This window comes from Vigna umbellata, chromosome 4 (genome assembly GCF_029865625.1).
Source record: "Vigna umbellata cultivar VRB3 chromosome 4, Vumbellata_1.0, whole genome shotgun sequence".
NCBI lineage: Eukaryota > Viridiplantae > Streptophyta > Magnoliopsida > Fabales > Fabaceae > Vigna > Vigna umbellata.
Window position 1 is genome coordinate 45667493 of NC_142168.1, and position 13501 is coordinate 45680993.

The window sequence follows — 13501 nt, forward strand, 5'->3', positions numbered from 1 at the left end:
TCTCCTACAAATACATAAGAGAAATAAGAGGACGAGTTTAAACCTATATTTTAAACAATACATTATCCCAACCCATAAATATACACGGGATAGTAGAATTTAGTTATAATTTATAATTAAATGATAATTTATGAAATTGTAATTTAAAAGTTAAAAATAATTTACAATTTTATATAAATAAGCAAATATTTATCTGATAATAACGAATAAATTTATATATTAGTTTTTATTTTTATAATTTATATATGTAAATTTTTCAGTCACCCAGTTAAACTCTTGAGCAAGTTAAGACCCCTTTATATTCGTTGGTTAGTTCCTCTGGGGAGCGCAGCACTGAAAGAATCAGAGAAGAACAGAAAGGAAAAATCAGAGCTTGAAAAAGATGAGTAGCATCGGAACAGGTTACGATCTATCGGTCACCACTTTCTCTCCTGATGGCCGCGTTTTTCAGATCGAGTACGCTGCCAAAGCCGTCGACAACAGCGGGTACCTTTTTCTTTCTTCAATTTATGCATTTCAATTTAAAACAAGTATGTTAATAATTATGATACTGGTTTTATAATTGTGTCTTTGCTGCTGATCTTACATTTCAAACTTTGTTCCAGAACTGTTATTGGGATCAAATGCAAAGACGGAGTTGTGTTGGTAGGTTTTTCTTAAAATTTCTGCTACATTAGGGTTTTTGTAGTTATTTATTTTTTAACTTTTTTCTTGATTTGGGCTTTTGGATTTAGGGTGTAGAGAAGCTTATTCCGTCGAAAATGATGCTTCCGGGTTCAAACAGAAGAATACACTCGGTTCATCGTCATTCTGGGATGGTAATTTGTCTATAGCCACTTGCCTGTTATTTTACTTTATTTGTTGCTTGCTGCATCTGATATTTGTTTTTATTTTATGATAACCACAAGACAATTGCTTAAGAGATTCGTGGTTTGACTTGCATTTGTTTGTAAGCTTGACAGTGAATCTTGAAATGCTACTTATGAAGTGGTGAATTGGTGTTTTTAAAAATGTTCTGTGATGCAATTGCTGCTGCAATCTCAAGGATTTTTATTTTGTGGTCTCTGGGGTCGCATCAGCTTCATTTGTCCACGATATCCGGCAATATTAAGTTCATAGTAAAACCTTAGCTGCAGCTGTGACCGCTAATTTTAAACTTTGGTTTTAGTGACGAAGGTTAAGAGTGAAAGAAAGTGAAGAAGTATGAGCCCTGTCATTTTGTATATAGTCAGTACCGTAAGTGGAAGTAAAAGTTGTTTTTGGTTTATGGAAATTCTGATGCATTTATTTCAGGCTTTGTTGAGCATAGTAAATCATAGATTATTACTAACCATACATTAAACAGTAACAATGTTTCACGAATTTTCTTATTTGTTTATTGGAGGTGGATATTAGAGACGTCATGGTTGGAAGTAAAATAGTTTTTGGTTTATGGAAATTCTGATGCATTTATTTCATGCCTTGGTGAGCATAGTAAATCATATATTGTTACTAACCAAACATTAAAGAGTAACAATGTTTCAGGAATTTTCTTATTTGTTTATTGAGGTGGATATTAGAGACGTCATGGAAATCATGATGTTATTGGTAAAATACAGTTCATACAAGCATTACTTAAGTGGTCATACTGTTATCAAGTTAAAGCATTACTTAAGTGGTCATACTACGGTGCCATGTGTGTCAGAATCCTTTTATTTCCAATTTTAGGCTGTAGCAGGATTAGCAGCTGATGGCAGGCAAATTGTTGCCCGGGCCAAGTCTGAAGCAACTAACTATGACAGGTTTGCTTCGTTCTCTTGCAACAAATACATCTGAAGATGCTTCCTCTCCTCATCCCTTTTATTTATCTAAATGTATGATGAGTACATATTTTTTTTTGTTGCTACTGTCATGGACTAATTTGACACCTTGCAAAAGCCTTGTATTTTTTAATTTTAACTTAATGTTATTTTAAGTTCGTTTCATTAAGCCATATTTTCCTGACGGAAAATAAGCATTACGTAGAAGATTTCACCAGCTCAGTTCAGATAGACCAATGAAGCCCTGTATAATTTGACTTGTTATTTTAACTTTTCAAGTTAAACTTAATAAACTCTTACCTTGCTTTCTCCCAAAAAAAAAAAGTGAACCTGCAACGTCCATGAAAAATAAGTGGTCTATATATACTATTTCGCATTACTAAGTATCTCTTAACTGTGTGGTTTATATGTTTGTTTTTATCTTTTGAGAGGAAAACTTTTCATTCTGACTCGTATATCTTTTCAGCGTTTATGGTGAACCAATTCCTGTTAAGGAACTTGCTGACCGTGTGGCTAGTTATGTGCACCTTTGTACACTATATTGGTGGCTCAGGTTCAATCAGATCACATCTCTTGTAGTCAATTCAAATTTGTATTTTATTGTACTTCATATTAATAATAGATATATTACGGTAATGCAGACCTTTTGGATGTGGTGTCATACTAGGAGGTTATGACAGGGATGGGCCCCAGTTGTATATGGTTGAACCTTCCGGTGTTTCCTATGTAAGTGTACTTATTGTTTTTTGAAACGATAATTGCTCAAGCTATTGCTATTTGTTCTTAGAAGTTCCATGTGTGCCAGTTTTGTATTGATTTGTGTTTTTGTTATTTGTTCCAGAGATATTTTGGTGCTGCAATTGGGAAGGGCAGGCAGGCTGCTAAAACGTAAGTGTATATTTTGTAGTAATTATGTTTTTGTTTTTACTGTCTTTGCTAGGGGCGGTATCTTATGCCCTTTTATTTGTATCCTTAACTTTCTCTTGATTTCCAGCAAAGTATATTTCATGCTATCTAATAACTATTAGACTGACATGGGATCTTGGTTTGTGAATTATGGCTATAAGCTACTGAAGGTGAAGCAAGAGAGTGTTGGATCTTCTAGAAACATCTCTTATTGAGTCAGTGTATCAAGTTTGTGGGGGTAGTTATCAGAAAACCAAATGATAATGTGTTCAATTTTTCCCACTTGTTTTCATTTTGATATATGCTTCTAAATACTTGCAATGAATAGACAAAATCAAGGAAGCTTTAATGTAAATCAGAATCCACTCCTGAATCATTTAGCCTTTTACCCCAATTGAAATACTTTACTTGCACTCTGTTGTATTCCTTGGGCCATATTGATTTGGACAAGAAAAATAAATTACTGGATTGTTTACCAAATTTAACGATAACTCTGACCTGCTTATTTGGTTGATAAACTTGGAACAACGGACTGCACCAGCCAGTTCAACAGGAAACCAATGTACCAGTTCAGTGTTTAGTTTGTTTGAACCAAAGAACTGCCTAAAACTGGTGGACTTGGACAAATGTGACTCAAATGAGATCTTGATATATTAGACGTGTACTCAATATCCATATTGATTTGGACAAGAAAAAGAAATTACTGGATTCTTGACCAAATTTAACGATGACTCTGACCTCGTTATTTGGTTGTTAAACTTGGAACAACGGACTGCACCAGCCAGTTCAACGAGGAAACCAATGTACCAGTTCAGTGTTTAGTTTGTTTGAACCAAAGAACTGCCTAAAACTGGTAGACTTGGACAAATATGACTCAAATGAGATCTTGATATATTAGACGTGTACTCAATATGATATTAAACAGTCTTGTTAATTTCTTGGCAGAGAGATTGAGAAGCTGAAGCTTGCTGATATGACTTGTCGACAAGGGGTTATTGAAGTGGCTAAGATGTAAGTAGAATGTATGGTTATTGGCTACAGTATCTGTAGTTGCTTTATTTTTATATTCTTGAACGTGGACTTTCCCAATTTTTTATTTGAATGCTTTGTTGTTTCTAACATACGAACTGTTGCTAATTTTGATTAGAGTATCAATGATAATAATTTTGTGTCAAGCAGAATATATGGAGTTCATGATGAGGCAAAGGACAAAGATTTTGAACTAGAAATGAGCTGGGTATGTGATGATTCAAATCGACAACACGTAAAGGTATGTTTGGGTGTGCTTTCAGTTACTTTTATATGCAGGCAATTTGTTTCAGTTTATAACAGTGACAAATATGCCTCATTTGGGGCTAGTTGTAGTTTTTACATTTATTTCTTTTGCTTTATCATCCTGTATATTCTTTTTTAAGCTATATTTTCTAGCTGACGATAAAAAGACTAAAGAAAAATGTTTTTGAAAGGTAAATTACCGGAAGTGAAAATATTGGCCTGTCAAGTTGGGGTAAGGGGAGAGCATTGAAGGAGTTGCTACCTAGGGCTGGCATTTAAATTATCTTTGTTGTACGAAGTACAAGTTCAGTTTGCTGCAAAGACTTCATTTTCTATTTTGAACTCCCATGGTATTCCATTCAAGGTGGATTTAATGTTTTATTAGGTGTTCAACTATTTGTGTGGGGGTAAAAAGATTATCACACTATGAAGCATCTTTAGTCTAGTATGGCTGGTGTTTAGATACTGTAGCTTAATGTAAGTTGCGTGTGGCTCCCTTTTCCATGATTTTGGTTTGACTCATGAAATTTATCCATGGAATGTTTCTGGACCATCCCTGCTTCATTGCATAATTTCCTATGGCTCAGGACTCCCGTAATATGGATTTCTTTTCTGCACTTTTGGTTGGTTATTTTGACTTCTGTTTGCAAATTCTTCCTCCCTGTGAAGTGGAGCATGCTAAACCTCTGGCATCCTTGCCCTTTGCATCTTCTTATCACTACTGGACAGTTTTTATCCTCCAATTGCTTCTTGTCTCTCTTTTGATAAGGAATTCATGTCGTTCGCATAAGATGACCTGAATTTATTTTAACGAGTTCCCTTGGAAATCTTTGCCAACAAGGTCCAACACAGTTGATGGATAGTTAGTCATGTAAATAGTGAAAACTTGGGAGAAACAAAACCCAGTTTAGTGGTCTCTACGTCTAGAAAGGAATTAGTGTGTTCAGTCATTCTTGCAAAAGAGGCTATCCTTTGAGTTAGAATGTTGATTATTGTTGCTGTTGCTGTGACCTCATTGGGTTAGAAATTGTTTGCCTGGAATTATAGATTTTGTTTTAGTTTGAGAATTGTTATCTATATGGTACTGTATGCTGTGCAGGTCCCAGACGATCTTCTAGAAGAGGCTAAAACAGCCGCCAAAGCAGCTCTTGAAGAAATGGATGCAGATTAATAGACTAGACGTGTTTATTCCAAAGTTGTATTACGTAACTTTGTAATTGAGCATTTGGAACATCTATAGGAAATGCAAAGGCTTCACTAGTTGGATTTTGTATGGTTCCTTATGATTTAATGCCCTTGATTTCGTGTTTCAGGATAATTTAAGGTTTGAAGTTCAAAGTGTTGAATTTTATCAATGACTGTCTTCATGTCTTTATGCTTTCATAGGATTAGAACCATCGAATTTTAATACATTTCTTCCATTAAGCTAATTGTATTTTATGGGTCTCGTTAATTGTTACACTCTGGATGAAATTTAGATGGAATGGTGTTATTTTTACGACAGTGAGTATTTTATTTATATTGAGAAAAAGAAGTTAACATAATAAATAGAGGAGACTTGATATCTTCTAATAACAAATAAAAGATGATGCGGTATAAGTAAAAAATTTATTACAATACAAAAAATGTGGCTAATGTATATATAATTTAAATTCTTTTGTGGACTCTTGAGTCTTTGAAAATTTAAAACTTTTTCACTCCATTTTTGTAGTTACATTTTTTTCGTTGAGTGATGTGACTGAAGTTTACAGGATAATAATTTTATAAGTTTGCAATATTTTCATTGAAAGTTTCTAACTACTTCGTTTTCCTACAATTTTTAGACATTTTCGACACTCTTTTCTGTGAAAACTTTTTAGTGAACTTCTTATCCAAATATCAGTTTTAGTTCATCAACCTTTCTTATAACAGGTTCAATGTAGAACACTTACATATTCATGTTGAAACTTTAAGTGTTTTTGTGTAACTAACTTTTCAATTCGGTCTCATCTTTGTATTGTGTGAAGTTTGGATTAATTCATTCATAAGATTTTCCGTGCCGTAAAGTGGACAATGTGATAATATTTTGAAGGTTTTGATTGTTAAAGAGAATTGCATTGCTTATGTTATTTCTTGTGGTTGACCCATGTGGCCATATTGTTGAAGGTCCCTAATCTTTCTTCAAACTTCTTCTTTTACAGTTCTCTATGGACGAAGAGGTGATAAAATATTTTTTTTAGTTAAAATATTGCAAAATTATAAAATTACATGTGTCAAAAACTAAGATAGGGTAAGATAACAACCACATCCCTAGTTAATAGTCTATAGACCACAAAATTTAACCGAAATTTAATTGAAAGCTTCCAAATTTATTAGTAAGTTAAAATTTAACTAAGCCTAATTTAAATATTTGAGTAGCTTTTATTTTTATAATTATAACATTCTTCGTTAAGTTGAAGTATATAAGTTAAATGTTCCTAAATTAGTATATATAATTTATCATTGATTCTTTTGATAGCTAATTATTTATTAAGTTAATAAAGTTAATGAATTTAGTGGTGATCTTTTCATGTTTTATTTTTTCTCCCACGACAATTCATCTCCCTATGTTTGGTCTTTTTTCGCAAAAACATATTGGAGGAGGCAATGTGTAATGTTACTTACTAAAGTTGTTAATTTGAACTTTGATGTATGAACCAATTTTAACTTACTCCTAAACAAGTTTTCTTCTCTTTATCCATTAAATGAGTAGTTTAAGTTCATAAAGTCTTCAGATAAAGTGAATTAGGATTAGGGTCATAGTGAATTTGATTCCTACACCATTAAAATGTGACTTTGATTAACTCTTAAATATTATTTTTCAAATTGCATTATTTCTTAAAATATTCTAAATTACAAAATATCTCTAGAAAGTAAATTAATGATTAATTATTTTTATTATTTGCTACTTAATTACATGTTTGAGATTCAACTCAACCTACCTAAGTTTCACTTGATCCAATTTAAATTAGGTTCGCCTTGACCTGATTCAACCTTGTGTGGTTTGGGCTCAATTCAACCTTTTTTATTTGAACCTAATTTAACTTAGGTATGATACGACTTGTCATGATCTTAGTTTCAAGCAACTTGGTTTAACCTCAACCTAACATGAGTTTAGCTAATTTGATCAAGCTTAAACATGACCTGATACATAATGTTCGCTCACTTAGGCTTGACCTAGACAAACGTGGGTTCGACCTAACTCAATCTTATCTTGACTAAGGCTAGATCCAACTTAGTTTAACTTGATTTGAGCTCAACCTAACCTAATTTGGGCTCAATCCATGCTTGAGCTTACCTTAAACCAACCTAACTTGGCTCACCTCAATCTAACCTTGCATGACTTTCACTTAACCTAACTTGACCTTTCTTAAGGTTTTATTTGATAATAACCACTATCGTATGAGATTTCAAATAACAAAAAGATGATAAATGTAGCCAAAGGAGGAATTTTGATAGATAAAATTCCAACTATGGCAAGGTAATTGATTGAAATCAATACTTCAATACTAGAAGCAATTTAATGATCTTAACTAAAGAAGACAATGTGATGGGCTACCTTACTTACCATGCAAAGTTAGAAAGCAAGCTTGATGATTTGACATCCTTAGTTAAGATGATGGCATTGTATCATAGGACTGTTGAATTATGTGGGATTTGCACATTTATTGATCATCCAACTGATTTTTGTCTCACCTTGCATGAATATGAAGGAGTGTTGAGCCTCCTTACGGTTATGGTTGTGAATAATATGAATTTTTAGTAAAGGAAAAAAGTGACTACTTAGAGTCTATAAAATCAAATTGGTCGAATGGGCAAATGTTTAAATCAACTTTTGTTTCAAGAATTAACCAAGCTCCCGGAACAGATAATCATAAACAATAATTATAAACCAAAAAATGTTAGTGCAATCACTTTGAAATCGGATAAAAGTGTACAAACACCTAATAGGACCAATACGACATTAGACGTCTGGTACAACATTAGACGGTGTGATGACAAATAAAAAATTATGAAAAAACTATAACTATAAAGTAGTTTGCCAAACCACATTATATCCAAGAATAGAAAAGGTATTAATGTTTCTAACGTTTGTCTAAAGAGGATACTTTTAATTAAATATATAAAATGAATTTGTTTTTTCTAAATGTTAATTTTAAAAAAAAAAAATGTTGTACAAATGAACAATATTTTTTTAAAAGGATTTAACAAAAATATCTTTAATCATACATATTTTCATTTAAAATGAAAATTTAGAATTTACATAGTTCTAGAAAACTATTTGGGAAACCTTTTCTTTGGTAGCTGGACAAGTAAAAAATATTTTTGTCCTTTATATTTTGTAAACTCAACAATGACTAATTTTGTTCGTACACATTTTCATTAAACATAGGTTTTAAAAAGAATATTTGTTTGAGTGTTGATTGATTTTTAATTTTGAACACTTTTTTATATATTATTTTTTGTATTAATGAATTATTTGAAAAAGAATAATAGGTGATGCGGTACAAACACCAAAAATTTAAAAATAAAAATGCTTTTCATTTTTAATATTTCCTATTGTTTAATAACTTATTATTTTAAAAAATAATGGTGTATGTATAAAAAAATGATGTACCATACAGTAAGTGAGGTGGAGGTATAAAAAGTAAAATAAGTGTTGTAAGAATAAAGATGAAGATCAAAATGGGAAAAAATAAAATAAAATATGAGTGTATGGGTGAGATGTAGGTGTAGTTAAAAAGAGTCGGGATGCGTGAATAAACCCATGGATGCAGCAAGAAAAAGCTTAAAAAAGTAAAATGAAAAAAGTGGAGTGCAAAACCAAAATGGGGAGTGCACGAAGCAAAACTGGAATGGTCCAATCCGCTCTCCTTCTTTTTCATTAGGTGCAAGCCTTCTTTTCTATTTTCTCCCAACTGCTGGGAAATTTCTTTCTACATTCCATGTCTTTTTCTTACACTTTCGTATCTTTTAAAATTCTAAATGTACTTATACTGTAATTATAGTTTTGAATTGTATTACATAATCTAAAATTAAAAATATAAATTTATATTTTAGATTATATAATTTATAATACAAATTTAGAATATAACCTAAAATATAATATACACTATAGATTTTATAATCCATAAAACAAATTTTCGAATGTATAACTCATAATATAAATTTAAAAAATAATCAATAATGTAATTTTGGATTACGGCTGCAAAAACTTTTATTTGCTTTATGTTGCATGGCAGATGCTGCCTTTTTTTTTCTCCATTTTGAACATAACCCTATCCATGATCGCCACAAGCATGGCATCCATGATGGCTTTATCGATAAAAGATCTATGAATTGAATGAGTTGGAGATGCACTATGAGCATGAGGTTAACTGCAATAGTTTCTTTTGAGCTCACTTGATATGATGGAGATGCAAGAAGAAGAAGGGCATAAAATTAACATAATTAAAGATGTAATTCACAATAACATTTAAAAAAGTGATAGCAGAAGTAATGACAATGCAAAAGAAAAAGCGAAGAGAAAAATAGGAAGATCAAAGAAAAAGAAGGGAGCCCTAAACGTAGAACTAAGAAACTTGACAAAAGAAAACAGAAGAAGAATACAATACTCGTCACTTTATTTATAAGGAGGAACAATTATATATAGGGAATAGAAAAATAAAAAAAAAAAAGAGAAGAAGGACGCATAAGGAGTAGAAGAAACCACGAACGATCAAGTTGTGATGCCGAGCATGTCAGGTTGTGGTGTGTCAAGCTATCGAGCTGCCAGGCTTCCCTCCAAGGTTGAGCTGTTAGGTTGTGTAGACTGAGCTGTCGGGCTTCTCCAAGGTCCAGCTGCTAGGCTGTGTGGACTGAGCTATCGGGCTTTCCTGCAAGGCTGAGTTGTGAAAGCTATCAATCCTTCTCGAGTTTGGAGTAGATCGAATAAAGTTCGTAGCTTGTTTAGTAGTTGAAATTGGTAACATATTTAGGAGACTATTGTTAATCTTGTCCCTTACGATGTGGTAGTGTATTTGGATGTGTTTAATATGTTCATGAAACACCTCATTGAAGGTAATTTGTATAGTTGATTGATTGCTACAATAAACTATAGCTGGTTGAATAATGGGTATACGAAGATCTTTGAGAATATAAATGAGTCATTGTAGTTCAGAGGTGACAGAGGATAGAGCACACTATTATACTTTTGATGAACTTCGAGAAACAGTCTGTTACTTTTTGGCTTTCAAGAAATGATAGGTAGACCAATAACTAGTGATAGATTTTCTAGAGTTGAGGCAGGTGGTCCAATTAGAGTCGCTATAGGCTTTGAGTTGATTGGTATTGTTGTTTTGGATAAAACTACCATTGCCAATGGTTCTCTTTAAATATCTAAGAATGTAGTTGGTAGCTTGTTGATATAAGGTGGTTGGAGATGAAACAAATTGGTTGATATTGTTGACAAACAATGTTATATGTAGTCTGGTACTGGTGAGATAGATTAGACAACTGATGAGTCTGCGGTAGAAGGATGTGTCTTCATCATTGAGGAGTTCTCCTTGACTGGTTAAGTAAGAGGAATGTTCTAGAGGAGTGTGTCATGGAAGTAGGCATAGGTGCACAATGTAGCATTCCAGCCTTTGTAAGGAGTTCAAGAATGTACTTTTGTGGACTAAGATGGATTCCCGAGTTGTTCCTAGTAATTTCCAAGCCAAAGAAGTATGTGAGATCGCCCATGTTTTTAATATGGAAGAGGTTGTCAAGTAAAGTGGTGGTGTGTTGTATCTTAGTAAGGTTGTTTCTCGCAAGAACAATGTCATCCACGTATATTAAGATAACAGTGGTGTGACAATCGTCATGCTACAAAAATAAAGAATGATCAACATTAGAACAAGTATGATTATTAGATAAAAGAAAAGTGGAAAGTTTTTCATACCATTGCTGTCCAACTTGCTTTAGCCTATATAAAGATCTTTGAAGCTTGCATACCTGATTTGGTTTATCATGAATGAGGCTAGGGGGAAGCTTCATATAGACTTCTTCATGTACGTCGCCATGCAAAAAAGCATTGTTGACATCAAGCTGTTTTAGAATCCATTGATTGGAAGCAACAACAACTAATAGGGGATATATAATGTTTAGCTTGGAAACAGGGGAAAAAGTTTTAAGATAGTCTAAGCCTTCAAGTTGAGTGTAGCCTTTAGCTACAAGACGAGTTTTAAAATCTATTAATAAACCCATCAGATTGTTGATCTATTTCGTATATTCATCGACACCCGACATTAGTTTTTCCTGGAGGAAGGTCAGTGATGATCCATGTGTTATTGTTTTTTAAAGATGTGAGTTCATCCTACATGGCTTGAGTCCATTGAGATATTTGAGATGCTTCCTTGTAGGTGTGAGGTTCAATTATATAAGAAATGGAAAAAATGGTGTGTATGAAATTAGAAGTGAGTTGATTATAGGAAATAAAATCAATAATAGGATATCTAGTAATTGTGTAAGTTTGGATATCAGTAAGATGTGCAGGAGGACATTTGGACCAAGTGGAACAACGAATGGTAGCATTGTGCTCATTCAGATTGGAGACATTATCATTGTATGTATTGGTCAAGTGAGGTTCAACAACATTGTTGATGTCCATGATATCTTTTGTGTGTGGTAGTGTTAATAACATTGTTAGCATCGATGGCGGTAGGCATAAAAACATGATTGCTAGGAAAATTGATATCATCATAATCAGGACTATAATTGTTAGGAATAGATAGAGAAAGAGAGTTAAAATCATGATCGTTATTAGAATGAGAAGCATATGGAAAACAATGTTCATGAAACAACACATTATGAGAGATATCATTCATATGATTTTGAAGATTAAGGAACTAATAACCTTTGGTGTGCTGTTTGAGGCCAAGAAAGATGCCAGGAGCAACTCTAGCATCAAGTTTCTTCCTATGTGGAGCAAGAGTGGTAATGTAACATAGGCAACCAATTACACGTAGAGCAGATATGTCATACAATTTCCCATTTAATTTTTCATAAGGAGTGACATTATCAAGTAAAGGAGTAGGCATGCAATTTATCAGCAAGGTAGCATATTCAACAATAAAACACCAAAAAATTCTAGGCAAGTTAGCTTGAAACAAGAGAGAGCAAGTAACATTTAACAAATGTTGGTGTTTGCGTTAAATTATGCCTATTTGTTTGAGGTTTTATTACAAGTGATTTGATGGTTAATTTCTTTAAGGGAGAAAAGTTATGCATAGCAAATTCAATACCATTATCATAACAAATGGTTTTGATAGTGGTGGAAACCTGGTTTTCTATGTTGGTGATAAAATCAATGATAATTTTCCGAACACCAGATTTATCAGTCATAGGTATTAACCAAGTATAGTAAGAAAAATCATCCACAACAGTTAGCAGGTATTTAAAACCACACATAGAAATAATATTACAAGGACACCATATATTTATGTGAAGTACATCAAAGATTTTCGTTGTGTTAGAAGTGCTAATATAAAAAGGTAACTTTCTTTGTTTAGCACGATGACAAGTGTCACATATGTATGTGGAATCATAAACAAGGAAAGGATATTTAAGTTTCAGACTATTCAATCTGGTATTATTTACAAAATTGTTGGCAAAATTCGTAGTAGAGGTAAACATATTTGAAGAAAAATCAGAATCATATAAGCCACCAATGATTCTAACTATAGAAATCATCTCTTTGGTTTGGATGTTCTATATAGTACACCCATGAAAAGAAAACAATTAGTTCACAATTGTTAGAATAAATAAACTTGGATATAGAGATAAGATTGAAAGAGAATTGTGGGACGTAAAGAACATTTAAGAGTTGAATTTTATAATTGAGAATGACAGTTCCAGAATACTCAGGAAAAACAGTAGCACCATTAAAAAATGCAATTTGTATAGGTTTGATTCTATTGTAAGATGAAAAGTTTTGTAAAGAAACACGTATAGAGTCTCTAGATCCATAATCAAGAATTCATTTCTTTTTAAAAGAATTAGAGGTAAGATTAGGACTAATATTACCGAAAAGGGATTGATTACTCGAAACAGATCCAACATGGTGAATTTGGACAAGAATGGATAAGTTCTTCAAATTGTGACTTTTGAAGAGCTCGATAAGGACTTAGAATTTTTGTGGTGTAAGGTGGATGTGTTTGGCATCGTCAGATTTACTTTCTTTGACATTTCCATTGTTCTATTGAATAAAAGTATTGTGAATCTATGCATGCTTGTTGAAAAGTTTATGGTCAGGTGGATAACTGTGCTTCTTATAACATACCTTCATGGTATAACCACTTTTGTTGCAATGAGTGCAGTGTCTTCTGCTAGTCTGGGTATTTTTAAAACCTTTGTCTTAATTAGGGAAGTCATTCTTCCTATATCACACAGATTCACTATGACTAAATCTGCGACAATAATTACAAGCGGTGGAAGAGGTTGAAGCAATGCAAGAAGTGGTATCATTATTGTCATGAGTCTTA

At 32.7% G+C, this 13501-nt stretch overlaps 1 protein-coding gene across 1 annotated transcript; it reads left to right on the forward strand.

Moving 5' to 3' along the window:
- Positions 1-278: 278 nt before the first annotated feature.
- On the forward strand, positions 279-5335 carry PAG1 (20S proteasome alpha subunit G1). Its single transcript, XM_047301111.2, has 10 exons — positions 279-486; positions 606-645; positions 735-818; positions 1708-1781; positions 2266-2352; positions 2441-2525; positions 2641-2687; positions 3651-3716; positions 3885-3975; positions 5080-5335. Exons 1-10 carry the CDS (start codon positions 383-385, stop codon positions 5149-5151), a joined length of 750 nt encoding a protein of 249 aa, XP_047157067.1. The 5' UTR covers positions 279-382; the 3' UTR covers positions 5152-5335.
- Positions 5336-13501: the final 8166 nt, after the last annotated feature.

Coding starts and splice junctions, on each gene's coding strand:
- PAG1 (XM_047301111.2), top strand. CDS start 383: ATGAGTAGCATCGGAACAGGTTACGATCTATCGGTCACCACTTTCTCT. Junction 487..605: donor AAAGCCGTCGACAACAGCGG/GTACCTTTTTCT, acceptor ACTTTGTTCCAG/AACTGTTATTGGGATCAAAT. Junction 2,526..2,640: donor AACCTTCCGGTGTTTCCTAT/GTAAGTGTACTT, acceptor TATTTGTTCCAG/AGATATTTTGGTGCTGCAAT.